This window comes from Rhamphochromis longiceps, linkage group LG22 (genome assembly GCF_057381845.1).
Source record: "Rhamphochromis longiceps isolate RC_006_pf linkage group LG22, R_longiceps_female_GT1.1, whole genome shotgun sequence".
NCBI lineage: Eukaryota > Metazoa > Chordata > Actinopteri > Cichliformes > Cichlidae > Rhamphochromis > Rhamphochromis longiceps.
In genome coordinates this window covers 27,678,200-27,704,986 of record NC_140577.1, presented here as the reverse complement: position 1 = coordinate 27,704,986, position 26,787 = coordinate 27,678,200, and the positions used below count along the sequence as shown (strand labels likewise).

Genomic DNA, 26,787 nt, shown 5'->3' with positions numbered 1-26,787 from the left:
TTTTATTTTTTTAAATTACCGACGATCGTCCTTCTGATCTGAAGGATTCACATCAAATTCAGGTGGAAGTCCAGGTGTACCTGGGTGAGGCCGCCGATCTCTTTGACGGATATGTAGAGCCTGAAGAGATCGAGGGGCTTACGGCCCACAGCGGGAAGATTGTTCATGCCCATGGCTTTCTCCTCAGCAAAGGCCAAGTATCGGTCCACCCAAATTTTCCTCTCTGGCTCCGGGCCAAGCTCGTACAGACGGGTTATTTTCTCATTGGTGATGGTGGAAGAGCTCGACTTCTGTTGGACGGGTGACGGAAGAAAATCGTAAGAACGAGAAAAAGGGAGGGCGGGGGAAAAAAGCTGGACTTTGAATGTGTACCTTCTTGGATTCTGGCTTGGGAGTCCCGTCCACTTTGTTGTTCATCTTCGGAGCAGGATTCATTTTGTCCATGCCAAACTCTGAACTTGGAGCCATTCCTGGGAGAACGGGGCAATGACAGAAGGGAATAAAAATAAAACGATTACCAGTCTATAAAACTGTTTTATAGACACAACCCTCAGGCCTGCAGCTGTACTCCAATCACCTGATCAGGGCTATAGTTTCACTTGTACTCACCAGGGCTATTGTTGGCTATGTTTGCTCCTGCCATTGGATACGGCCCTGGCCCACCTTGGTTTATCATACTGTGCATGCTGTTCATGCCTGGGCCATACGGAGAGCCTGCTCCCATCATGCCCTGGGACATGTTAGGATAGCTGGGTGGCCTACAGAAAAGAATGCTTGATTAGAAGAAATGCTAAAAAACAATAACCACAAAGAAACAACAGGATGATTAAAAGTTGCCACCCCTGTAGCAGAAACGAGAAATACTGGTCAGTTAAACTACTTATTTCTATTTTTCTAATGTCAAACCGAGTTAACATGTTGTTTCTAAGACGGCAAGCAGCAACTTGCCACTGCCAGGGCACACAGTCCCACTCTTTGTGACAGGAAGTTGTAAACAAGCAAGCTGGGGAGGTAGGGTAGATGAAATCCCTGTGAGTCAGTGCAGTTCTGCAGAATTTTATTCCAGATAATGAATGGTACTATCTCGAGGCTGTGTCAGAGTGAAATTAGTGCTGTTTCTACAATGGTCACTTGAACCTGGCTCCAAAAGAAAGTCAGTCTCCACAGACTCAGATGTTTCAAAAAGCGTGTTCACAGCCTGATACAAAAAAATGTGGCTTTGGCTTCTATAAATATTTTCCTGTAGAACAAGTCCACAGTGACTGACTGTTGTTTTTAACTTAAACATTCAGAGACTTTTATGGCCGCTATGACTGACAGATGCGCTGACACAGGCGGCTGGAGGTGAGCTACGTCTCAGCGCTGCTAATTCGAGTCTCTGAACTGGACTTCCTCACGGTGTTTGTGCTGTTGCTCCCTTTTGGATAAATTTTAATGGAATTTTCTGACAAATAATATGGTTTGCTGTCAACTTAATCGTACTACCCAGCCCATCCAATATGTCTGTGCAGCAGTTTTTGGTGAATGCAATTCTAGCATTCTATTTTTCTACCTTAATTTGAGCAAAGAGTACAAAAATAAGAAGAAAAAAAACATTTCATAGACGCAACCTTAGGGCCTTGTCCAAATATGGTCATGTTTCCTTTTAAAAAACAAAACATAAGCATCAAAACGTTGAGTCCAGAAAGAATTCTTCTGATTATTGTGCTAATTTTAACTTTTTTCTCAGCGATTCTACAGTAGTTGACTAATCTAATTATTTTCACCTATTTAATCAACTAATAATTAGTCAGAAGTAATCCCTGAAAGGATCCACTGCAAATACAGACTTTGCCTGACTGAATTATGTCTTTTCCTTCACAGAGTTCAGTTTCATTTGTAGGAAACATTAATTTAAGTCACAGGGTACCATTTGCCAAGCCCACAAGAGCTGCTCTGTAGGCTCAACAGGCATCCCTGCTTAGGAAGGATGTGATTCAGTGATTGCAGGGACCATCTCCTCTTCTGTGATAGATAAGCGTTTGGGCTACTGCCACCACTCAAGCACTAAAACATGTAACAGACTGGCTTGTGTGTGAGGCAAACCAAGGAGACACACACACACACACACACACACACACACACACACACACACACACACACACACACACACACACACACACACACACACACACACACACACACACACACACACACACACACACAGCAAAGTGATGAGAAAATCTCCTTAAAGCTATAAATTCAATGACCCTCAACAGTCACAGGCTCACACAGATGTCACTGATGCAGCCAGGAGCACCCACCTGTTGTGTATAGAGTTTGTTGGTCCGTGGTGCACGGAAGGACCACCATCCTTCCTCGTCATGACCGGAGGGGGACACATGCCGGACCCCACCTGAGGAGGCATGCCGCCCATATTGGAGGCCATGGCAGGACCGTAAGGCCGAGTGCCCATCTGCCCAGGACCTATCCTGCCCGGTGGCATGCTTCCATACGGAGCCCCGCTGCCCTGACCGGGAATGGGGTTCATGGAGCCACCCATGCCGGGGCCACTGGGGTAATTGGCGTTGGGCATCCCTGTGTAGCCGGGCTGCCTGGGATAACCTGAAAGTGTTACAGATCAACATTTAGAGTTTCATGCCCTCCTGCTGTGTTTCAGCCTAAAACAGATCTCATCTAGTCACTTCTCACTGACGGGATAAAGAGTTTCACCAGTCCGGCTCTAAATTTACCTCAGCTTGTCAGAACAAGCAGCCTGATGAAGCGGGCTTTATCTGGCTCCCGCCTTTCTCTGCTATGACTCATAGCAGAACTTCTTCAAAGCCCACAGAAACCATCTGAGACTTCAAAGTGCACTGATATAATTTCATGAATGTAAGAAGTGAGAGGAAACTTCAAAGCCTCTTAGAAAAAAAAATCTGGGCTATCTGTGAAACTGTGATGGTCACAGGACAACCACTGTAAACTCATTCATAATATTTTGAGTATTAAAAAAAGTCTGCTTGATATGACAGAGCGGAGACACTGCACTCTTATTTTTCCTGCTGTACAGAAGGCCCTCAAAGCAACACCACCCAACACTCACAGCCTCATGTCTCACCTGGCGGGCCGTACTGGCCCCCCTGAGGGACGTAGTTTCCCATGGTATTGTTCTGAGGATAAGGGCCCATCCCACCATGGATCTGCACTCCTGAAGACTGGCGTGGAGATAAGGCCGAGCCAGGCTGTCCAGGGGACCCGTAAGGAGGCATCTGAGGATTGCGCATGTACACTGGAGAAAAGACAGGGAACATTAAGCAACACTGTTAGTTTTTTTTACACACACATATCAAAGTTTGATTAATTCAGCAACCAATAGTAAGTGGTAATAATTAGATGCCGATTGTATCTTATGTTAAACACTTAATGTTAAAAAAAACCAAGAAAATAAACAAAAAAACAACAAAAACAAAACTCCACGCTACATCTGCTTTAGCATACATTTGCACAACACATTATGGCTCAAGCTCTTCACTTCCTCACAAACACAACACAGTACAGTGTGTCTGCCTGCTCTCATTTGACCTGGCAAGTAGAGCACATTCTTATTTAGAAGCACAGCCTGGGGGAGTGCTTGCAGATGGGAGGAATGCATACAAGTGCAAACAATCACACCTAAAAGCTGCTGAGAATGGGGCGCACACACTGCTGGCCACTGAGCACATGAGGAGATACTCTTTAAAGGTTTCTGTTTGCAAACATTTCCAACACACTCACCTCTGTCCTGGCTCATGGATGAGTGCATGATGCTGTCTGACTGGACGCTGGGCGGCCGAGGAGGCATCTGATTACCTGCGGGACAGCGATGACATGGGTCTGAAATTACCGTGGGAACCGCGGAAATTTGTCTCCTTTATTTACAATCAGTTCTTGCTCTTAAACTTTGAAATACTGGCCATAAAATGAGTGTGACCCAGTCACATTCAAGCTAATAAACTGTGGCAAGTCTCTCCACAATGAGCAGAGGGTGGCACTGTAACCTCCGTCTCTCCGTCAGCGAATGGTTTACTAGCATCATGTTAGGAGAAACTTAAAGTTCCATATCTTGCAAATCGCTTCATAAATTACAAATGTGATCCGCATAGAGTTTTGAATTAAAACTCTAAATCTGTCTGTTTTTTATTACATATGTCAGACAGGATTTCTGCTGGATACGATGAATAGCTGACTACAAAGACATTGAAATTATTGTTGTTGGTTAGCCGTATCGAGCAGGTCCATTTTTACATTTAGCAGTCTTTGGCAAGTGAAAATAAATAACTGCTCAGTTGTTTCAGGACATCATATTTATGGTGATTTTCCTGTAAATATTCTGCATTTGTACTTTATCTACTGACACCCACATAATGCTATTATTCTTCTAGAACAAACTTGGTTTTAATTTTCACATTTTTCCTTGCCATAAAATCCCCCTACGTAGTCTTTCGCAGCTGAATTTCAGATTTCAAAGACCATTTCAAAACGACTGAACTTAAAGACCGGAAGATCTAAAACAACTGTATTAAAGCAGAGTAGAAACAGAATAATGTTTTAGCTGTGTGCTGCTGTAGGTCTGAAACAACAGTATTAACGGTATTGTGCGTTTACCTGGCACAGCAGCGGGGGACAGGGGGCCGGTGCGAGAAGGGGTGACGCTAGCTGGGGAACCCACAGGTGACGGCGAGGGTCCACGTATGCCCGGAAGGTGAGGCGAAGTGTGCGGGGAGAAGGGTGACTGGGCCGGGTTGCTCTGCTCGCCCTGGCTGCTGGACACGCCCGAGGTGCTGACACCCGGGCTCAAAGCGCCTTCTGTACCAGTGGGAAGGTCGTCGATGGAGCCGGATAAATCCTTGAAGGAGAAGAGCAACAGAACATGAGTCGACGATGACACTGCATTCGTTCGTTTACACTGTAACAAGTGGCTTAACAAATTTATTTTTACAATTCACATCACCAACTTGTTACTGATAACAAGTCAACACATTTCGCTCTCGCTTTTCCATAAAGTATCAGTTCCTACAGCTTGTGGAAGCATTTGCATCATTTTGTGAAGCGATGATGACTCAGCTGCTGATGAGTTCTCCTTAACATGAAGAACCACCAAGCAGATAAGCAGCTCCAGAACAGCGGCGAGGCCCACAGACGAGGAGAAAAGGGCCAGTGCTACAGTTCTCAAGCTGTAATGGCTAGCCGTTAGCTAAACGTGTAGCTATGAAGGGAAATTACCAAGCAATTAGCAATATCAACTCGATATGCAGTGAAGTGTAGTCAGTAGGTACACCGGGATAGATATCATATCATTACAATTGCTGTAGTAAGGCATGCTAGTCTAATCAAAGATGAAATGTTCAGATATGGTTCTGGTAACAAATGAAGCAGAAATCCACCAGAGTTATGGAGTTATTCTCTTCTTTGTGATACAACCATGATCATGGCATCGGGGCTGCGGCAAAAAGACGCATTGTCCAACAAGTTGCCTTTAAAAGTAACTGATGAGCATATGGGCTAAAAATACAGAACAAGAAAACTGTTCAGGTTTCATCAGACAAAACAAAAAAAAATCTCTGCCACTCATTGTGGAGGCTCAGCTTATGATGGGAAGAGAGAAATTAAGTGGAAGAACTGATACTTGATATCAAAGGTAAGGGTGTGTGTGTGCACTGGGATGTAAATGAGGCTCTAAAAATGTATAAAACCTAGAAAAAGAAAGCGGCTGCATTCTGGGAATCACATTTGGGAGAAATGAATAAGAAACGATGAATATATTCAGGCTTTTCTCCTCCTGACCTGCATGAGGAGGGTGAGACTGTTTTATTTTCAGTGTCATGTCAAAGTCAAGAGAAGTCAAATCAAGTGAGTGGAAATCCAAATGGGCACTGATGCATTACAGCAATCTTTGCCCTCACCGGGGTGTGTATGTTACTCTCTCATAGAAGGCTGCCAGCCCTATTACAGTTCAATAATACATTTGGGTACAATGACTTCTTTTCCCACCTTTTTAAAAATACTCCACACATCACTCCCATAATGCCGATAATGATCCGTGCTGGCAAGGAGAACTGAGTTTGACTTGCAAAGAGAAAGTGGGGGGAAAAAAAACAAACATTTGAAGCGAGTCATCTCGGGAGGCAGTTGAAATAATTGGTGCTGGGCACGGGCTCTGGTGCCATGTGGTGTTGTTATTGAGCCTCGCTGGCTGCGACACAAAGACGGGCGGGCGGGCAGGAAGGTAGGAAGGCAGCCGGCAATGATTATGTTTGTGGGAAGGTGAATGTTTACACACTGGCCACTCACGTGGAGACCATGTGCTCACTCAGAAATGCAAGCTCATCTGCCAGTCACATTGGAGGAAGGGAAAAAAATGGGAGGGAGTGAGGAGGAGGAGGAGGAGGAGGAGGGGGTGGGAGAGAAAAATAAAGCAGCACTCATTGGATTGTGGCCAACTATTCCCATAGAAATCTCACACTCGCAGGCTGGCTGCAGCCCCGAAGCCGGCGGTTTTGCACTTGAAACGGCGCCCGTTGCTATTTTTGGGATGTGACCTGATGGAGGAACCCCAGAGGGAGTGACAGGAGGACAACGCTGATTCAGAATCCACCCTTCCCTCCCCCTCCAATCCACCCTCACCCCGTTCCTTCGGCCCTCCCTCCCTCCGGCTCTTCCTCTCCTGCTCCGGCGACTGCACAAACCCAGGCCTCTCTGACCCACACTGGAAATACGGCACCAACAAAACCACGTGAAACGCAGCAGGAAGGGAGTATCGCACTCCAAAGTGTTTCCCTGGCTGACGCCCAATTAATGTTCTCAAATGCAAAAGTGGGTTAGAGGCACATCATTAGGTCTTCGTGCTTTGGAATCAAGAACAGGGAACCGAACAGCGTGACATTCTTTGCTCAAACAACCATAGCAGGAACCCTTTTTCCAGCAGCCAGCATCGTCAGCTGACCTACACCCACCCCCTCCTTCTCCTGTTCCCAACCAAGAGATCACAAGACTGGTCATCTGACAGAGGGCTCCATCTGAAGGGCTCCGACTGGCCAGATGCCACGATGACCACCTCTGTAGTTGGTACTCACAGAGACTCAGAAGCTGCTGCTCAGAGTCAAATCTCAGCCACAAAACAAGTTCTAAACCACAGCTTCCTCAACACAGACCAAAGAGGAAAGGATTCAGTTAGTGGGTTCAGCTGAGGAGACACCTCAGCAGGAGGATGCACACTCAAGACGAACAAACTGTCATCATGAGACAGAAAAAAGGATTTAACACATGATCGTGGATGTGGGGTACTTCTAGAGATCCATGGGGGTGTAAAAGCAGAACAAGATCAATCGAGTATATCAGTCGTCATTCTTGGTAGTACCGCCTCACAGTGGCTTTTAAACCATATTAAGATTTGGGGATTGAGGTAAACTGTCTGATTATTATAGTTTGTGTAGTTTCGTTTGTGTGTAGTTTGTGTAGTGGAGTTTCTGCCTTTTTTTATTAAGCCTATTTTCAGTTGACAGATTTACTTTTAATCAAAGGTTGGCAGTGATGTAACTCCAAACTAGTTACGCATGAAACACACATTTATGTTGTCGTCTTGGAGCCTAGAGGTTGATGACCACCAGCTACACACAGAGACAAGAATCATGCCATTAAAGCAACTATCACTTTACACCAATCAAGATTAGATGGGTTAGGATGGCGGGTTAAAGGTACGACCACCATATTATCACGCAATACCAGGATTTCAACGATCTTTGGCTGTGTTTGGGTTCCAACGACCATTTCCAAGCAGCACTGATTAAAGCTCAAGAGAATCATATTAAATAACCACGTTTGCATTGTTCTGGTGCTAAAATTGAACTCCTAACTCTGAGACGGACTGTTAGCGGTCGTCATTCCTGCCACACTTTAAAGTCCACTGTGTGGCGTGCATGGCTAATTGGTACACTGAAGTGTGCATCATGTGTCCAGCAAAAAGCTGGGATTGAGTTAGCTGGAATAAAGTTGTGAGAGCAGTCTTCCATTTTTATTTTCCTCCAGATTACAGAATATCTGTAAGAAACAAAAAGAAGCTGGTTGGTGCTAACAGGTCCAGACTGGGACCAGAATAAATCAGCAGGACTTTAAAGTGACATAACATCTGAGAAAAACAGGAAAGTAAACAAAAAAAACCCAAACAAATGTGTTTTTGTGACAACGCTGCATGGTACGGCATGAAAACCGCAAAATTTAAAATATCCCTTAATGGCCCGATAACGCCGGCAAAAGCTCCGTTTGTGCAGCCTGTGTGCACTGCTACAGTGGCACGTATGCAGCGTACAGACTGAGCTCTTTAACATTCTGTAAATATCTGACAGCTCTGAATCCTCAGCTTGGATAGGCAGAAGAATTGTACACACACACACACACACACACACACACACACACACACACACACACACACACACACACACACACACACACACACACACACACACAAGCTCCTACCTACTCCCACTCTGCAGTCATTGATTTTTCCCAGCTCAATACTGCACAGCACCAGCCTGTTCTGCTGACTGCACAAGCCGGACAGCGAGGAGAGGACGGAGGGGGAGGGGTGGTGGATGCTGGTGATACTGATGCTGCTGAGGCTCTGCTATTCAACACGCTCATTATTTAAGGCAAATGATGAAGAGGAGGAGAGAGGACATAGATCAGGCATGAGGAGGAGTTGAGAGGTGGCGTGGTTAAGTTGGAGTAGCGTGTGAGCACAGGTGGGGTGTGTGACTCTGTGTGTGGAGGGGGGGGAGCTTGAAGGAAGGTCACAGCAGCATTATCAATGGCAAATATGACAACTGACAATATGAAAATACAGAAACGAGCCATTTCTCTATGTGCAGGGGAAGAAAGGGGAGGACCGGTGAGCCGTGTTGCAGAGAGAGCAGCAGAGAAGCTGCAGCTCTTTCTGTAGAAAGCCTCTCTGTGGCAGCCATTTTGTGCTTTTTCCCAGCACTGCCTAACATGGAACTTCAGAGCTGAGAAGTGCAGAACAGACTTCGGGAGCTTTCAAAGGCTAAAAAGCAGCGTTTCGAACGATGAATTCGTTTCAAATTCATTTTAAAAACGATACAAACTTTCCAGAATTTTATTCTTCTTCGTCTCCTTCTTCTAACGCACTTCTTGTTCACAAATGCTGAAAATCTTCGCTGCTCCCACAATTCTTACATTCTCCACATCTCTCTCGCCCGTGCTGTCTCTGAGTCATCTGCTCTGCTCTCTGCTGTCCTAATGTATTCCATTTGCAGATTACTTCACTGAATCAATCAAGCTCGACCAGAGCCATTAGTCTGCCAAGCCAGCCTTTTTTCCTCCCTCTTTTTTTCTTTGGTAGGTTATGAGAAGCAGAAAGTGGAAGAAGCAGCGTAGTGGCTCGGAGTTAATGACACGTATCTGGAACATGTAACCCTGGTCAGTGGTGTAACTAGATCTGGTGGTGGTGGTGAGGAGGAAGAGGAGGAAGAAGAGAAGGGAGGGGGGGTGCCAAAGTTCATCTTTGAGTCACACACTTGCCCTGACCCGCTTCATTCTGTCATCCTCAGACCTCAGAGTCTCACCCGCTGCCTGGGCTGGCAAGCTTCCTCGTTCTCAGGCCTCCAGATGCTGAACACAATATATACAGCAAAGAACAGAGTCGACACATCCGCTGTGGCAAAGTGAAGAGAGTAAGAAGAAAGGGATGGAAGAGGAAGAGGGGGAAGCTGGCTGCATGTCAAGGGCTGCCATGGTTACTGTGATCCACGTGGTTGACACGTTAGAGCCAACACAGTCCCTCCCCCCTGTTGCTGCCATTCCTAGGTCTGCATGTCTCTGTTGACGGCCTCCCTGTGTGCCTGGCAGGGTCACGGTGCAGTCAGCTACTACAAAAGAAGAAGCCCGTCATTGTTACAGGAAACGCAGACGCACCAAAGCCCTGTTCACCCCCCCACACCCCCCAATATCCCTCCAGCTCCTTTAATTACATTTGTTGGGGAGGACTGGGAGACAACACGGAAGCACAAAGCGGACAGGGCACGCTCAAACTTTGTCTTTTTTTTTTGCCATCTCATTCTGGAGATGTTTATGTTTATATGCCAACGACCTCGTCAGCAGAGCACTCCAGCGCTGCGCATTTACCACTTGTTCAGGACAAAGTAGGCTTTTGATATCAGAATGGGGTCATGGGAAAAGTCATCGCTTCCCTTTCAAGCTTAAGATCAAGTGAATTTTTTTTCCTCAGCGCAGTTTCTCTTCTCTTTCTCTCAGCTCAGAATCTGAATGTGCTGACTTGACTTACTGAGCCCAAAAGCACATTATCTCTCGCCTATGATCAGAGCGCTTGTCTTCATCATTCACCAATGACACACAGTCCTTAGACAAAGTACAATTTAAGATATTTGTTCTGTCAAACCACCAGTCAATGCTACATTACCATGAAATGCCAGCGGGTTGCTGAAAAGAAGACAGACGTGTGGGCGTTGCCGACATGTCAGCCGCCACCCCAGAGCCTCCACCTGTATCTGGGGACTGTATCCACATACCAAGGGCTGATGGGAAGTCAACCAAAGACCTGGGGAGAGGCTGCTCCAGCCCCAGCTCAAGATTTGCAGGGCTGAGCTCAACCATAAGGGGGCACTCCCATCCCACTATGAGGGAAGAACTGGAGAAAGGAGGAGAAGCAAGGCAGGCCCCTGCCTCAAACAGCAGCAGCAGCAGCCATTACAGGGTTTCACACACACACACAGCACAGACAGACGAGAAACTCCAGGCACAGCCAAAGCACCCTATAGGTGCGCCATGCACCCTTACCATATATATATGCCACCGAGCAGATGACTCGAACCCCAGTTAGTGTTTGAAATTAACAAATCGCATTTGTGCAATTTCATCTCCCCAAGGTAAATAACAAAGGTGGATAGTGACAACAACAGCAGGGTGTCACAATGCTCACAGCACCCTGCTGGGGACAGATATCTCAGACACAATGTCTACTACCTCCACAGATGAGCAAGCTCAAACTCCCGAGAGATCAACATTACACTGCTACTTTATCAGCAGCGTGGGTAGGATAATAACATGGAACAGAAAGTAGAAGATGAAAGAGTGAACCAGCAAAAACAAAAAAAGGGGAGGATGCCACGATATACAAAAATCTAATCCTTCTGACACTGATCGGTGCTGTTCAGCTTTTACTTTGCTGTGTGATACAGGCTTGCAGTCAAAAAAAAAATCTAGGCCAACTATGAATCTTAATCAATAAGTAGGGAGGTCTTTTTTAAACGCTCCACATTTGCCTAATTGAGCTTCACTGTGGGGGTAACAGGAAAAAAAAAGGAGGTGTGCAATGCACACAAACACTGCAGCAGCCTGTGTGGAGCTACCACAGAGTAGATGAAGGGAGGCGGTGGAGAGGAGGAGGAGGAGGAGGGAGGGAGGGAGGGAGGGAGAGGGTGGTTGGAGGGGTCTGATTGCTGTGAATAATGGGGAGATGGTGTGTGCGTGGGGGGCCTTTTGTGGAGATCACAATAGTAGCAGGGAGTCCCAGGGCAGCGCACAGATGCCCGAGTGAGGCAGGCAGCTGCCCAGCCCGAGGTGAGGGGTGATGGGATGCGCAGGGCTGAGGGGGCTGGAGGGGCCTCGGGGTGAGGTGGGGGAGCTAGAAGGGTGGGGAAGCTCCAGACCTCTACAGCCAGTCTGCCTGCTTTCCAGACCAGCAACGCCCCTCCCTCTTACTGTCACACAGTGTGTCTAGAGGGCGCTACTAAAGCAACGGACACCAGCAGTGAATTAACTGGGGATAGGAGGAAAAAAATCATATGTAATATGAAAAGGGATATTTCGCAGAGCGAGAGTTAAATTCATTGTCAGCCTCTTTTCATCAGTCCGTGCTCAGCAGCTTGTTCCAGCGAGCGCCAGAGAAAGCCAGGGACATACAGTGCTGCAGTCAGCCACAGTCTTTGTGCTGCAAAACTAGCTCAGCCCAGCAAAAATGGAGGCAGAGGGGAGGGGCATGGGAGAGTGTGCACGCGAGTGTGAGAGTGAGTGAGTGTGCAGAGAGCGCAGAAGGGAGAGTGCTTGATGCACTCTGTGTGTGCGTGTGTGTGTGTGTGTCAGGGCTTTTTTGTTAAGTTTTTGGGGTGTTTTTTTTTCCAGGTGGAGAAACAATTCAGTGAAGTAAATGCAAAACAAGACACTTTGTCAACAGACTAAATTTCCTCAAATAGATTCATTAAAAATCATCTAAAGAAAAGAAGGAGAAAGAAACAGACGAGCTGGGAGAATGGGGGGAGGCACCCTGGAATCTGAATAAGACATGTCCACACAGGAAGCAAGGCCCCCAGAATAGCAACAGGAAACTGGCCCAGGACTCTGAATACTGTCAGAACCTCGCAAAACAAGGCTGCGCTGCACAGCGTTATGAAAGCTGATTTACTGAGAGAAGAGAGCGAACGAGGAAGGAAAGAGAGGGGGAGGAGGGCGCAGGCGAGGGAAAGAGAAAACGAGAATTTAGACAGAAAGAGGAACGAGTCAGAGAGAGAGGGGGGAGAAATATATTCATATAGAAATATATTTCAAACAGAAATAAAGAAATGCTGCACAAAAACAGAGTGTAATAATGAAAAAGGCGCTGAGGGGGTTGGGCTGGGTAGGAGAAAAAAGAGAGAGAGAGAGACAGAGAGAAAAAAAAAGTGGGCCGGCCTTGTCAGGCTGATTGCTCCAGAGCTATGTCGCAAAAACAAGCTTAGCTGCCGCATGAGAGCAGAGCTGGGTTGGGCTGAGGAGGGAATGGGGATTGGAGGCAGAAGGAAGGGAGGGGAAGGGAAGGGAGGGGGAGGGGGGGACTCGGAGTTGATCAGCAAGGCTGGAAGATCCCTCGGTTCCAGATCAGAAGGCTTGGCACATAACATTAAAGGTCATTAAGAGGGGGGGGGACTGTTGTTGGTGTGGGTGGTCCCTGAGCTCTGGATAAGAGTGGATTCACGCAAAGGCGGGACTCAAGATAAGCAGTGATACGTTTAAAGGTGGGGAAAACTAGGATCTTCAGTGGATGGCTGTCCAACCAAAACAACAAAAAACAGGAACTTGAGAACACAAATAGCAGAAATGCATCAATGACATAAGGCTCAAGAATCTGCATAATTAGGGAAATACATTCTCCTAACGGTAAAGACTCTTATTGTGAGAAGAGAAACCAGAGGACCAGGACAGAGGAGAGAAAAAACAAACTCGAGTGCAAGTGTATGACCAACATGTGACCTTCCTCTTAAGTCTAGAGCACATTCAGACACATCAGAAAAGAGGAGCACCACAAGCAGTGGGCGGTCCTGAGTGGGATTAGCCCCACAGTGGAGAAAGGGTGTACAAAAGACTTGGGAAAGGACAAGAAGGGGATTTTAAAGAAAAAGAAGGGAAAAAAAAGACTAGAAGAGAGGTGGGTGGGAGTGACGGGGCTTGATGGTGTCCTGCTAGTTATTCCCCTTTCCACGGTTTGACACAGAGAGGAAATGTCACATCTAAGGAGTATGAAAGACGCCTGCTTTACTTCTGCTGGGCCCTCGACGAACGAGTTCCCGAGTATTCACGTCTGCATGGCTACTACTACAACACACACAGACACCCCAAAAATCTGACCAGCATCACACGTCAACATTAAAGGTGTGTCCCAGACGTGTGACATTAGCACAGACATCAAACTCGTTGAGGAGCTGCCAGAGGGGAAATTAAATAGCTCCTCAAGAAGAGCTAAGTCATTCATGTGTTTTAAAAAAAAAAAAAATGGCAGAGTCCCCCCTTTAATCATGAACTATGGTTATTCATTACAAACAGAGTCAATAATGTGAAGTATTTGATCGAAAAAAAGAACACAAACCCTTTTTTTCCTCACCTACTTCTTATCTCTTAATTCATTTCCTTTCCTTGAAATGCCACAAATGTTATAAGGCCAGATGTATATTCGAAGACCACAAAGACTACTACTTTGCTGCTGTATTTCACCCCCCCCAAGACAAGCTTCAGTTAGATAACCAAACGGTAAAAACATAAAAAAATGAACAGCGAGGTAAATACTCAACAGTTAAACTGTGCATGTGTCTCCTGGAGCCAGAGTGAAAACAAACCAGGAACCAGTTGAACCTGCTCAGCTAGTTCCACTCTGACCGCACATGTGTGTGTGTCTCTCTATGTTTTAATCTCTCTCTCTTCCACTTCTTATCCGCAGCCCTGTTCTCAAACCGACTGTTGCTCTCCTACCTGCGCCTTCCAGCAGGCACTGAGCCTTCTGTACACCTTTATTCCCACCTCAGCAGCGGCCTAACAGACGCTGGGTTTTTAAGCACCTGCCTCAAACAGACCCATCTGTGCTCTCGATGAGGTGATGTCTGGCTGGCTCTGCACGAATGCTACTAAAGTAGCTAAATGGCATTTACCCCTCAGTCGCTGTTGGATCGGGATTCAAACAAGATCTCAGGCAGATTAAAAGAAATGAGTCTATACAAATTACTGCAGGTTCTTACAAAATAAACATACTTTTTTCCCCCCTTCAAAATAAACCTGTACCTTTCTTTCTGACAGATGCACTTAAATACGCTCCTTTGCTTGGCGTAAGGCTAATTAGTTATTTAAGATTAGATTAGCAAACGCTTCCTAAACGAGAGAAGTACAAACACAATTTAGTACCAGTTACTTATTTTGAGACAAGAACAGGAAAATTTGTATCTATTACACTCATCAATCCACTAATAAGTGTAAAATAAAAATAATCATACCACATAAAACCTCCACATTTATTGGGCTAGAATACAAGGAAGAATTTGTGTGTGGACAACACACACACAAAAAAACATTTCTATACATTTGATTTATACAACCTTGGTTTCATATGTGGTCAAACCAACACATATGAACCCCAACAAGTCTGACCATGACCCCTTAAATCATCTTTTCTTTTTATGACTGCAGCTGTAAATCTTTCTCTCGGTTATTTGGGGGAACTGCATGTTAAAATAGAAAAATTCAACAATAATCAGATCAGATATTACACATATTACTTCCAAACCTGGCTTGCTTCCTAACAATGTCAAAGTGAGCACATGCAATAGGTACCCATCCAGGCCAATTCCCACCTAAACCAAACAGAGGTTTTCCAGTGGTGACAACAAATCCGAGGTTGACTGTCTCCTGGTATGTTCAACACGGGACAAAGGGCAACTTCACATTCAAGCCCGAAAACGGCTCAAGTTAGCGAGTTACTATAACTACATTCATTCTTTTTGATATTTGTATTCCTTGGTCACAAATGTTATTATCATTTCATTTTTTTTATACAAGTGTGCATCTTGTTTTCTTTACTGCAGTGACCTCACGTTTGAAATTATTTTATTATGGCAGAGCAGTTAAGACTTTGGTTTTTGGGCTCCGACCTCACAGGTCCCCAGAAATCATGCACAAAAACTGGAGTGATCATTTTTAGAGCCTGTCGGTGGACGTTGAGGTGTTAGAAGGGATGGATAGTGATGCAGGGCAGCGACATAAAAATTAAACAGACCGCCAATTTGTGCTGTGTTTGTTATATGGTATAAGTAGAGAGTGCCATGTTATGTGTGTGACACAGCATAGCTCGAGCTGCCTACCTCAACTAGCTAGTAGTAAGGACTAGGGGTGGGCGATATAAACGATATACGATAGAAACGATATAAATTTGGCCAACGATAGAGATTTTGACTATATCGCTCTATCGCGATAGCGCATGTTGATGATGTCATCAAGCTGCGCCTGTTTTGGTCGAAAGCATCGCAGCGGCTACAACCATTATCATCTGCAAATTATGGCGGGCGACAGTCATAGCAAAGAGATGAAGCACTTTTGAAATATGGGGAAAGCCAAAAACTGCGCTACCTCCACTTCCGTAACATTGATTCATTAATGTTGAATTCTCTCGCAGCTGCTCTAGTCCCATGTTGTTGCAGTATATTAATAACTAACCTTGTATTGTGCACGAATAATCTCAGTTGTTCTCCTGACTGAAGTTTGGCCCGTGTATAGCATCCTGCTATACGACTGCATTTGTCCCTAACCACCAGAATCCCTCACGTTAACTTTTATCGAGTGGAAAAAAAGTTGGCGTTCATCCTCCAGCGTCACTGTCAGAACTTGGTATGAAATGTTTAGGTGTAAACTAGCGAGCTAATTTCCTGTTAACTTCTAACTCCGTTAAATTAAATAAATTCTGTTTTCATGGATGCATGGATGTAAAACTTAATTGTTACACCCGATAAAGCAGCAACGCTGATGATTTAATTACAGATGAAAGAATTTAGACCGTTTTTAACTCTTAGTGTTCGTTTGACTTTGGGACCTGAAGGGACGGAGTTTTGGACCCAGATTACTCCGCGAAGCTCCTCACTACGGCAGCCGTAATGCTCTGACAATCCATCAAGCAGTGCGGCTTACCAAAGTTGTACTAAAACATTTTTTAACAGATTTCTGCACGCCAAAATCAGTTCGAGGTCAGTAAGCACAACCAGAATTCATACATAAGGCGCACTCTCGATTTTTGAGAAAATTAAAGGATTCTAAGTGTGCCTTATAGTGTGGAAAATACGTTATACAGAAGAAAAGAATATATCGCGATATATATCGTTACCGCACATGCTTCAAATTATATGCGATATGAATTTTAGCCCATATCGTCCAGCCCTAGTAAGGACCACTGTCTGTATAAGTAGGTGTCCTGTTAACAACAGCAGAATTGTGATGCAGGCTGTAATGAATGTGTGGCTCTTTTTTTAACAACACATCCATTTATTTTGAGTTCGGGGGAAAGGACCGGGCTAAGTACTATTTTTTTTCTTACTGAGAGCAGTCTTTACACATATTTCAGTTCTATCGCACAAAGCATTGGAGTTTTTACACCACTCTTTATTGTAGAGTTTCATTGTCACAAATCCTTTTCTCAGCATTTCTGACTTGTTGGTGATATTTTCTGCCGCTTTTATAGTTTAGCAGAGGTTACAGAATAACTTCAGCACCTTGTACAACAGGTATCATCGATGCACATCTACTTCTAACACCTGCAGGTGTCACCCCAGCTGCTCGGACTCAGGCTGGCAGGGTTATACTCTGAGTTAGCATGGTCTCATCTGCACACACTTTGGTGCCGCAGGGATGAGGAGGAAAAAGAATGGGAGGAGGAGATCTGTTTACCACTGCCATAACCAGATTAATGGCTCTGTCGGCCAATCAGACAACACTGATGGGGAATCCCTGAGAAGATAGAAAGTAAAAATAATAATAATAAAGAAATAAATAAAAATAGCCCTGGCCTAGCCTTCCTGACCAATGGCCAGGTCCACAGAGAGGTGTATAAATAAATAAGGGAAATAAATAAAAGAGGAGGGAAACACATCCTGAGGGCATCCCCTACTGGCGTAGACAGCGCTGCCTCTCATCCCTCCCTCTTTCAGCATCTTCCACTCCAACCAATCACTCACACTATTTGAAGTTATTTGCTTGCACTCCCTCAGTCCCACACATCTCCCCCCCTCCCACCCCTCCAAACTCTGCTCCCTCACTTTCATTCTTTCTTATTAATGATCTCATTTCTCACTCTCCTTCCCTGAGGCCCAGAATGAGGTTAGATCTGCAGTCTGACCTATAAACACTGCCATGGAAACTGCAACGTGTTACAGCGAGACACCTCTTTAACACGGAGCATGGGGTGGAGGGCTGGTGGAGGGTGAGTGTGTGTGTGTGGGGTTGGGGGGTTCTCTCACCTTTATCTTAGCCAGAGGGCTATCAGATGCGAGATTTGCTTCACTTTCAACAATCCTTATCCAGGCAGAACTATTTTTCCCCACTTACTGATTTCTTTGCTCTTTAAGAGCAAATGGAAACCGTGACTTTGCTTGCTCGTGCTATCAGCTTCTTGTGGGAAGGGTTGGGGTCTAAATTAACATTATAGCGCTCTTTACCTCTCCTTCAAAAATTCTTGTGCTGTTGTCACTGATATCCAGATACTACTGAATTCAACTTTATTTATACAGCGCCAAATCACAACAACAATCGCCTCAAAACACTTTATATTGTAGAGTAAAACCTAGAATAACAGAGAGAAACCCCCAACAATCAGATAACCGCCTATGAGCAAGCACTTGGCGACAGTGGGAAGGAAAATCTTCCTTTTAAGAGGAAGAAACCTCTGGCAGAACCAGGCTCCAGGAGAGGGACAACGATCTGCCACGACATGTTGGGGGAAGTTAGGTAGAGGGTGGGAGATACTTGGTTTCAAATATTCCATCTAGGAGGGAGAAATTTCTCAAGATACTGTGAATTTAGCAACAAAGCTATTACTCCACTAACATCTGCAGAACAAAATATTGGGCCTTTTTCTACTAAAGCACATGATACCCACAGAGTTGTGATCATGTATAACATTTCCATCACATTGCTCTGAATAGATTGACTACCAAACCATTGGATTCACAAGCACAATCGATTGCACGGTGGAATCCAAAAGCCAACATTTACTCCACATTTGCATGTTTGCTTCACTCTGAGTGACACTATACAAATTCACCTATGAAGTAACTCAAACTGAATCACAGAGCAAAGCCTAGTAAACATCAACTGTTTTGAGAAATAAGTTCAATTTTAGTCTGAGTTTCAAGCAGGAGAAATGGGTACAGAGTAAGAAACACCAGGATGGGATTTGCTTAAATCTCATTTAAGGGGTGAACCCATGGTCGAGGGGTTTTAGGCGCTTACCAAATCGGCTAAAGCAGCCTAGTTCCCGGATCAACACCCAGCCAGAACTTTGCTGCATGTCATTCCCCTGTTCTATCCCCACATTTCCTGTCAATCTCCACTCCACTCTATCGAAATAATAAAGGAAAAATATTATAACATGTTCACAGAGGCAGCCATAATGACATTTAGAGCTGGGTGATTTTCCTCTACCACATATGGCTATAGATTCTGAATTCAATCAAGTCTGACTAACATCACTAATTATATCAGTGCTGTCCTACATGTTGGGCTGACTATGCGGTTACGATTACAAATGGTTTATAAATGTTAGTTTAAATGTTGCTTCTGTGGGATATTCATCAAGGGCGTCTGTGAATGTGGTCTGTGGAATTCTGGCGATGAAACCTGCTACAAAATTCAGAAGTTAAAAGCGAAGACAGAAGCCTCACCGGCAGACTGGATGGCCGCGCCTGCATGCTGTCTTCTTGACTGCTCTTGTTTGGCTGGTTAGATGGAGGAGCGCTGGACTGTGAGCTGAAGGAATCCTGGGAGAGTTCCTGATTGGAAGAACGAAGACAAGAGACAAAACGGACACAATGTAAAAAAAAAAAAAAAAAAAATCTCAGAGTCGAGCATTTATTACTGCTTGTTCCCTTTTTGCAGTGCACAGCTAATATAACCACTGTCACACTGATACAAATAACAGATCTCCACTGGGCTGGATAAATGTAGAGAGCCGTGACCGACTGTGATTTGAATATTTACTGTACGTCATGTTTGTGTTGCCACAGGGCTCACATGGCATGGGGAAAACTCACTGCTTATTCTACAGCTTGTGCTTCAACTTATCATATTTTTTTATTTATTTTTTACAAGAAACTACTAAAAACTGCCCCGTTCTGTCAACGGTCTTGTGTGCGGTCCATTTCCTGTTGTTCATACTATCCATTTAACAGACAGGAGCCTGTTTAATTAACTAAGTAATTAAAGCTTAATTACCAACAAAGCAGCTCTGAGTGGGCCACACCAAAGGTTTATTCAAAAGCTCTCATGGCTGTTTCCCTGTTTAACCCTTGTAGAGCAGCATCTCACTTCTTCCATGTGTTTTTGCTATGGAAAGCTGAGCATGCAATGTTCTTTTCAACCGACTATTGAAAGTTATCAAGTGAAGGCATTTCCTGGGAAGCAGGCAGTTTACAGTGCCACTGTTAGATCGTCACGGACATCATTACAGCACTGATTAAGTACAGTAAAGTCAAGAGCATGTGTCAGCGCAGGAATCTCCTGCTAATGGAAACACAGTTGCCCCTGACACAGCACATCACATCAAATTACAGCTAAAGTGTTCTAATAGAGTTTTGTGTAAGGATTACCTGTGGAGGAGGTGGGAACCTCTGATAAGGTGACTGCTGCTGCTGCTGTTGTTGTTGTGGTGGTTGCTGCTGCTGCTGCTGTTGTTGTTGTTGTTGCTGCTGCTGTTGCAGCGGGGGAGTCTGAGAATATGGTGATGGCTGGCCCTGCTGGCCATGACCTGGAGGCTGTTGGGCTTGAGGAGGTGGACCTCCTGGTTGTTGTTGTTGTTGTTGCTGCTGCTGCTGTTGTTGTTGTTGTTGTGGTGGTTGTTGTTGTTGTGGGGGCCCTTGTTGTTGTGGGGTTTGCTGCTGTGGTGGCTGCCCTGGACCAGAGGGTTGCGGGTACCCAGGCTGGCCCTGAGAGCCCTGCTGACTTTGCGGACCAGGTCCCTGCTGCTGCTGCTGTTGTTGACTCTGCTGTTGCTGGGGAGATACATAGGGTGGCTGTCCTGGCTGAGACTGCTGGGGCTGGCTATACGGAGGTTGACTCTGAGGAGGGCCGTGGGGACCTTGAGATTGTTGGTACGGGGGTCCTGGCTGCCCGTGTTGGCCTGGAGTCTGTGAAGGATGGCCCTGTTGGGGGTATGAAGGTCCAGAGGTTCCCTGGGGTTGGCCAGAGTATGGAGGTTGCTGCTGTCCAGGGTGAGGCGCAGGGCCATGCTGACCATAGTAGCCCTGACTTTGCTGTCCATAGCCTCCTGGGCCCTGTTGTCCATATGCTGACATCTAGAAAATAGGATATCAGTTATCAACAGTAGTTTATCTTCAAAGGGGAAGACTAGCGATGCTTGATCTGAAAGTGCGAGCAGACACAACCAGGCACAGTTTTACTATCCGGAGCCCCTCTGTGGAATATCAGTCACTACCTGAATACAGCATGTGTACTGATGGGATCTGCAGAAATATATAAAAATAACTCAATATTCAAAGTCACCTCTTTAGTTTTCATTTTTTACCATTCATTCTCCACAGAGTAATCAGAGCATCTCTTCATCTTCCTCACAGATTAAACAGAAAAGACAAACTGCCCCCCCACCCCTCAGTTTGAGTGGTGTGTTCCTCACTATAAACTGATCAGTCAAAGCACATAAGAAAAAGCATCCAAGTGTCGGAATTCAGCCGTGTATTGCTTTAAATTACTGGCATGAAAATAAAAATTGAGTTTTGACTTCATCTCCTTGAACTTCAATATGAGCCTTTTCATATTCTGCCCGAACCTGCTCGCGGAATGCCTTTCAATACCAGTGTTTTTGTTTCATTACCCTCAAGGAACATGGAAGGAGAAAGCGCTGACCTTGTGAGGAAACACTGTAATAAGAAAAGAAGAAGGGGGGGGAGCCATGTGTGGGGTTTTTTCTTCTTCGCAAGGGGACTGAAGGGGGGTGAGGGGGTTCTCAGCTACTCGAGAACTATAAGAAAATACAAGATAGTAAAGAATGGCCTCACATTTAAAACAACATGAAGTGGCTGTATTGTATCTGTCTGACAAAGGCGGGGAAGCCGTTTTCTTCTCTGCAGGGCACTTATCGAGTCCACGGTCAAACACCAGGCAGGCCAGTATGAGATAATCACACCACACAATGGGCACAAGACCACAGGCAGCGGACGCACAAGAAAAAGGCTTCACTCTACGGGATTCCCTGCATGCATTTCTCTGTTAAGATGAACTGCCTGGCTGAGAGAGTTCAAGAAGGGGCTTATTCCTAGCTATGAGTAAGTAGCTATAGCAAACTGGATGTTTGCCGTTTTCAATTGGACAACGCTGTCAGAAGGTGCTGCCCACTGTGCCTGTCGACACAGCTTGGATTTCCCCCCCATCTTTGGCTTTCAAGCATGAAAATAAATCAGACAGTGGGAAACTGATGGGCTGCTCTCTTTTGTGTCTATCCCTGTAAAGAGTTTTTTTCACCCCTCCTCTTTCTTCAGAGCCTTTTGGGATTCAAGTGAAAAAGATACAGAAACACAGTTTGGTTGGACTCTTCAGAGGAGGTTCGTGGATGTAGTTGAGGAAGGGTTGGTGTGACAGAAGAGGCAGAATTTTGGTTGGGGCTTTCATCCACCCTAATAACTTATTATTTAAAGTCCTGTTTAAGTATGCAAGGTAAGAGACACTCAAGGTGACAATGCTGATATTTCTTTGATGTCTAGCAGAGCAGGTGAACGTTATTTGGTTATATGTTAATGCACTTTATCCTCTCTAGTTTACAAGATATATCTAGTTAAAAAAAAAAACAGACACAGGGCCACACTGTAAGTCTTTCAGATCTTTAGCTTTTTGTTTAACTACAATTGTTATGCTAAGCTAACTGTCAGATATGACACACACACACACACACACACACACACACACACACACACACACACACACACACACACACACACACACACACACACACACACACACACACACACACACACACACACACACACCATCTTCCCTATGACAGCCAGAACAGGGTCATGCCTTAATGGCTTTCAATTCCTTTAAGTCACTGTACCTGGATACATGACATTTGTTAAATATCTTCTGCTAACGAAGAGTTGTTTTGACCTGGATTAGACTTTCTAGTAATGACATAGTTGTTCCAATGCTCTATTACTCTGGCAGTATGGCAGAAGAGTGTTACCCTATCGATACTACAGGCTCTCCTCTCAAACCATGCTGTAGTTTCTTATCCTAGTTCATGTCTTCTTCTCACTAGATGGTACAAATTTGTGGAATAAATTCTGACTGCACAGTGCTGCTTTTTTTAAACTCGACTGCTACATATCACCTTACAAATATTTTTCTTGTCATATTTCTTATTCAAATTATTTCACATTTCTTTTTAAGGACTCTTAAATTGGTGCAGTAAACCAAAATGTACAAAAACATCTCATCACCTACTTAGTGGACAATCTGCTAAATTTACTAGCATAATTGATGAAAAGAATTTAGCCTAAGTCACCAGATATTTCAAAAATAATCTGCACAGAAATGTCTTAACAGCAAATATTGGTTGTGCAAGGTTTCAATTAAAACTGTACAAATAGAGAGCCAAGTTAATCATTACTGACCTGTTGTCCGTATTGCATGCCACTCATGGTTCCGGGTGGTCGGCTCTGCATCCCAATAGGGTACCTCTGAGGGCCCGGAGGGCCATAGCCCTGCCCTGGGTAAGAGCCTGCCTGCTGGGGTCCAGGCCCTGTGGGAGGTCCTTGCTGCTGCTGCGAGAAGGGGTTGGGTCCTCCATATGGTTGGCTGCGCATCTTCCCTACCTGGTCCATTGGGCCTGGAGGCTGGAGAAGATACAAAGAGAATATGTGATACATCCATGAACTGACGAAATAGATTGCTGGAATGACAATTCTGACATTAAAGCTGTATGGTGAAGCGGACTTTAGAAATAACTGTGTGATCCACACAATTATTGTGATTTTAGTGCTGATGGTAATGGCATGTCTAGAGTCCCTATTAGAGGGTTCAGTCATACCTCTTAACAAGCTCTATAGTGATAGAAATAAAGGGATCTTGTTCCGAGCACAGTGAAGTGACAGAAAAGGATGAGAAAATGCGGTCCAGGTCAAATTTAGCTAGAGTTATTTTAGAACCTTTTTTAGTGAGTTGTCTTGAGAAGGCATTACTCAGCATGACTCCACTGCAGTGTGTCCTATGAGCATCATCTCATAAACCAGCCACAGTGTAATCAAGCAAATATAGAACAAAAAGCAGAAGGGAGGGGAAAAAAAACTGTAGTGGATTTACTTTCCAAATAGAAAGGGAAAAAAAATTGGCCATGAATGAATGAATAAGCCCACTACATCCGCCAGGAGCATTTCCCGGCCCAGGAGATCATTGTGCCAGTGGGTGGATACTGTTACGGCAGAGACGTTGGTAAAGGTTTCTATGAAAATAAGCTTAAGGAAGTGGAAGTGTCTGCGGTGGCTGGAGCTGTGCCCACCTCTCAGCTGGAAGCTGTGTAAGGATAAAGGGTGGGGTGGTGGATGTGGGGAATGACCTAGGGCATCCTGGACTCGTAGAGATCCACGTGGTAAAAACAGGGAATGTTACGGAGTCAGATGGCATATTCTGGGTTGGTGGTGGTTTACAATGAGGTAGCTTCATCTGTCAACAGCTGGAACCAGTGTCATAAAATGTCTATGCCATAAAGTCGGTGACAGTGTGTTTGTGTGTACATAACACATGGTGGGATCCCTTCCGACACAACACTCCCCCAGCATGAGAAAAAAAAAAAAGTATATCCAATATTTCTAAAAAATTTATAAAATGGGATTCCACTGCAGCATTATTAACTGGTCATCAAGTGGAAAAATAAACAAATAGCAATTCACAACAAGTTTTCTGCTCGTTTGCCATGGTCTGATGCCATCAACACATCACACTTCTGACAGCCTGTGCATGTTCCCATCAAACCCACCGCAGCGGCGTCTGAAAGTACAAACCACAACGGGGTCTTTGAAGTAGCAACACCTCCTGGCCTGCTGACCTCGGGCAGCAGACACAAAGGTTTCATTGCTTCCCACGGTTATTAATCTGTGTGCAAGTGTCAGTGTGTGTGTGTGTGTGTGTGCCTGCGCGCGCGTGTGCGTACGGGTGTGTTTTTCCTCCCCCAAAAACCTCTTTTCCTCGGTTAAGGGAGACAACCACTGGGGCTATTTATAGCCAGTGAGACGGAGAGGGCAGTCTGCCGAAAATGTAACAGGTCCCAGCTGCACTGCTGTTTGAACCCGGGCCAGGGCTTGCTCTTCCTGGGCTTTAATAAAGCAGCAGGCTTTGGCACTCTATGAATGACAGTGCTGCAATGAAAGAGGGGGAGGTCGGGGTAGGGGGTGACTCAGTAGGAGGCTTGTGTGTTTGCGAGTGTGTGAAAATATGTGTGTGTGTTCCAGAAGACTGTAGCTGTTGGAGGTGGTGGTGGGGGGGTGTGGAGAAGGGGTGGATCAACAAGCTGTCAGCGTGGTCAACCGACATTATCCAAGATAACATATTCCACTCCAGATTTTCCCTCTAGCCTCCTCCAGGCCAAACTCTCCTGAGCTCCTCCAGGTTCACAAGAGTGTGTGTTTGTGTGTTGTGTTGGATGTCTGTGCAGGGAAGGAGTAGGTGGGAACAGTGGGAGGTGGGATGGGGTATCTTGCACTCCCTTGGGTCATTACCGACCGCACCAGGGGTAGAGGTAACAGGCTCCACTGTGACCTCTAATGCACTTTTAACCTCAGACTCGAAGAAAGGACACCATGCCTGCTGCCCCCCCTCCCCAGTCATGCCAAGATAGGAGTCCAAACATCACTCTACACAGCTTAAATATGACTGGTAGAAAGCAGTGAAGCAGACACCACATTGTTGCTGTTTTTTTACACATTTCCAAAAGTTTCTTTTGTCCAATTATGGCAATGAGGAGCCAAGAGGAGGAAAAAAAAAAAAAAAAAACTGGAGCGGTTTCTTTCACTGGACAGAAATATCCTATAGCTCTTTTCTAATGAGCTGCTTAAGCAGTTAGACAGAGCCTCCTGAGTCATCTGTAAAGTGTGCCACCGAGGCCTGAATCACCGGTAATGTCCTCCAATCCACATGAAAAATGACTAGCATGCAAACAAACTACAAAAGCCGGCACACTAAAGGTAAAATCTATTTCTCATTTAGACAAAAATCTCCCAGCGATGACTGGGCCATAAAACAATCAACCTTTCTTCCCCTCACCAATTTCGGTCGATACTTTTGCCAGCAGTGAGAATATTTCTAAATGAGCGAACAAACTGGCTTTTCCATTAAGAACCATGACAGCTCGGCACCCAGCTCAGTGGGGAGAGAGCTCGCAAGTACGACTTGACTACAATCGGGGTTTCCAGCCCGGAGTGGAACGTGCATAGTAACGGCTCCCGAAACAACCACTCTTCTCCCTCTCGTGTCTCAGTTATCACCCACTCCACAGATGCAGATAGGGGTGCTTTGATCAGGTCAGGAGATAGTGAAGGTGAGCGTGCACTGTTCACAAGTGTGTTAACGTATTTAAAATTAGGCTTCATTTTCTTATTTTTTGAGTCATAACTATTAAACATTCTAAATCTTTTCTGTAGGAAAATGAGGTGAAAAAGCAGAAGAAACAGGTAGACTGCACTCCATTGAATTGTGTTAGCACAATTTGTGCTTCTAAAGATTATGAAAACATCATTTAGAAGAAAAATTAATTTGTCGTATTCGTTGAATCAATAATGCTCCTGTTTTGCTGTTTTTCCACTTTACGTGGACCAGTTCTCCCAGTATACAGCCAGTATAAATGTATTTATTTTCTCTGATACACCCGCAGACCTTCCACGGTGTAGACTCCAGATTGTGGGGACAAGCAGTTGTCTCTACCTGACAGGCTTCATGAGTTCAGGGAAATCCACTCTTAAAAAAAAAGTTCAATAAATGCATGATGTTTCAAAAGCTTGAATTGAGCAACTGTTTTTAATCGTCGATGACATTCCTGACCGCAATAATTTGTGATTATGACTTGCCACAATGAGCAGCACGGCATTAACAGATTTATAAACTTTGTTTCTACGTAACGTAACTATTGTAATAATTAACTGCAAAGTCACTGGATCAAAGTCACTGACCTTTTTAGAAATCAGTAAAGCATAAAAAATAACTACTACCTTGAGCCCTATTTTGCGGGCTTTGGCC

The 26,787-nt window shown here is 45.0% G+C and overlaps 1 protein-coding gene across 2 annotated transcripts in view; it reads right to left on the bottom strand.

Moving 5' to 3' along the window:
* The window catches only part of arid1ab (AT-rich interactive domain 1Ab), a 55,899-nt gene that overhangs the window by 7,124 nt on the left and 21,988 nt on the right, over positions 1-26,787 (bottom strand). For both annotated transcript variants that reach the window (XM_085396352.1, XM_085396353.1), the window contains exons 2-11: positions 23,175-23,396; positions 20,139-20,843; positions 19,215-19,322; positions 4,627-4,867; positions 3,757-3,831; positions 3,101-3,271; positions 2,304-2,604; positions 610-758; positions 373-470; positions 81-290 (exon numbers count right to left, since the gene is read on the bottom strand). In XM_085396352.1, the coding sequence (XP_085252478.1) occupies positions 81-290; positions 373-470; positions 610-758; positions 2,304-2,604; positions 3,101-3,271; positions 3,757-3,831; positions 4,627-4,867; positions 19,215-19,322; positions 20,139-20,843; positions 23,175-23,396 (2,280 nt within the window). The remainder of the gene's footprint in view (positions 1-80; positions 291-372; positions 471-609; positions 759-2,303; positions 2,605-3,100; positions 3,272-3,756; positions 3,832-4,626; positions 4,868-19,214; positions 19,323-20,138; positions 20,844-23,174; positions 23,397-26,787) is intronic.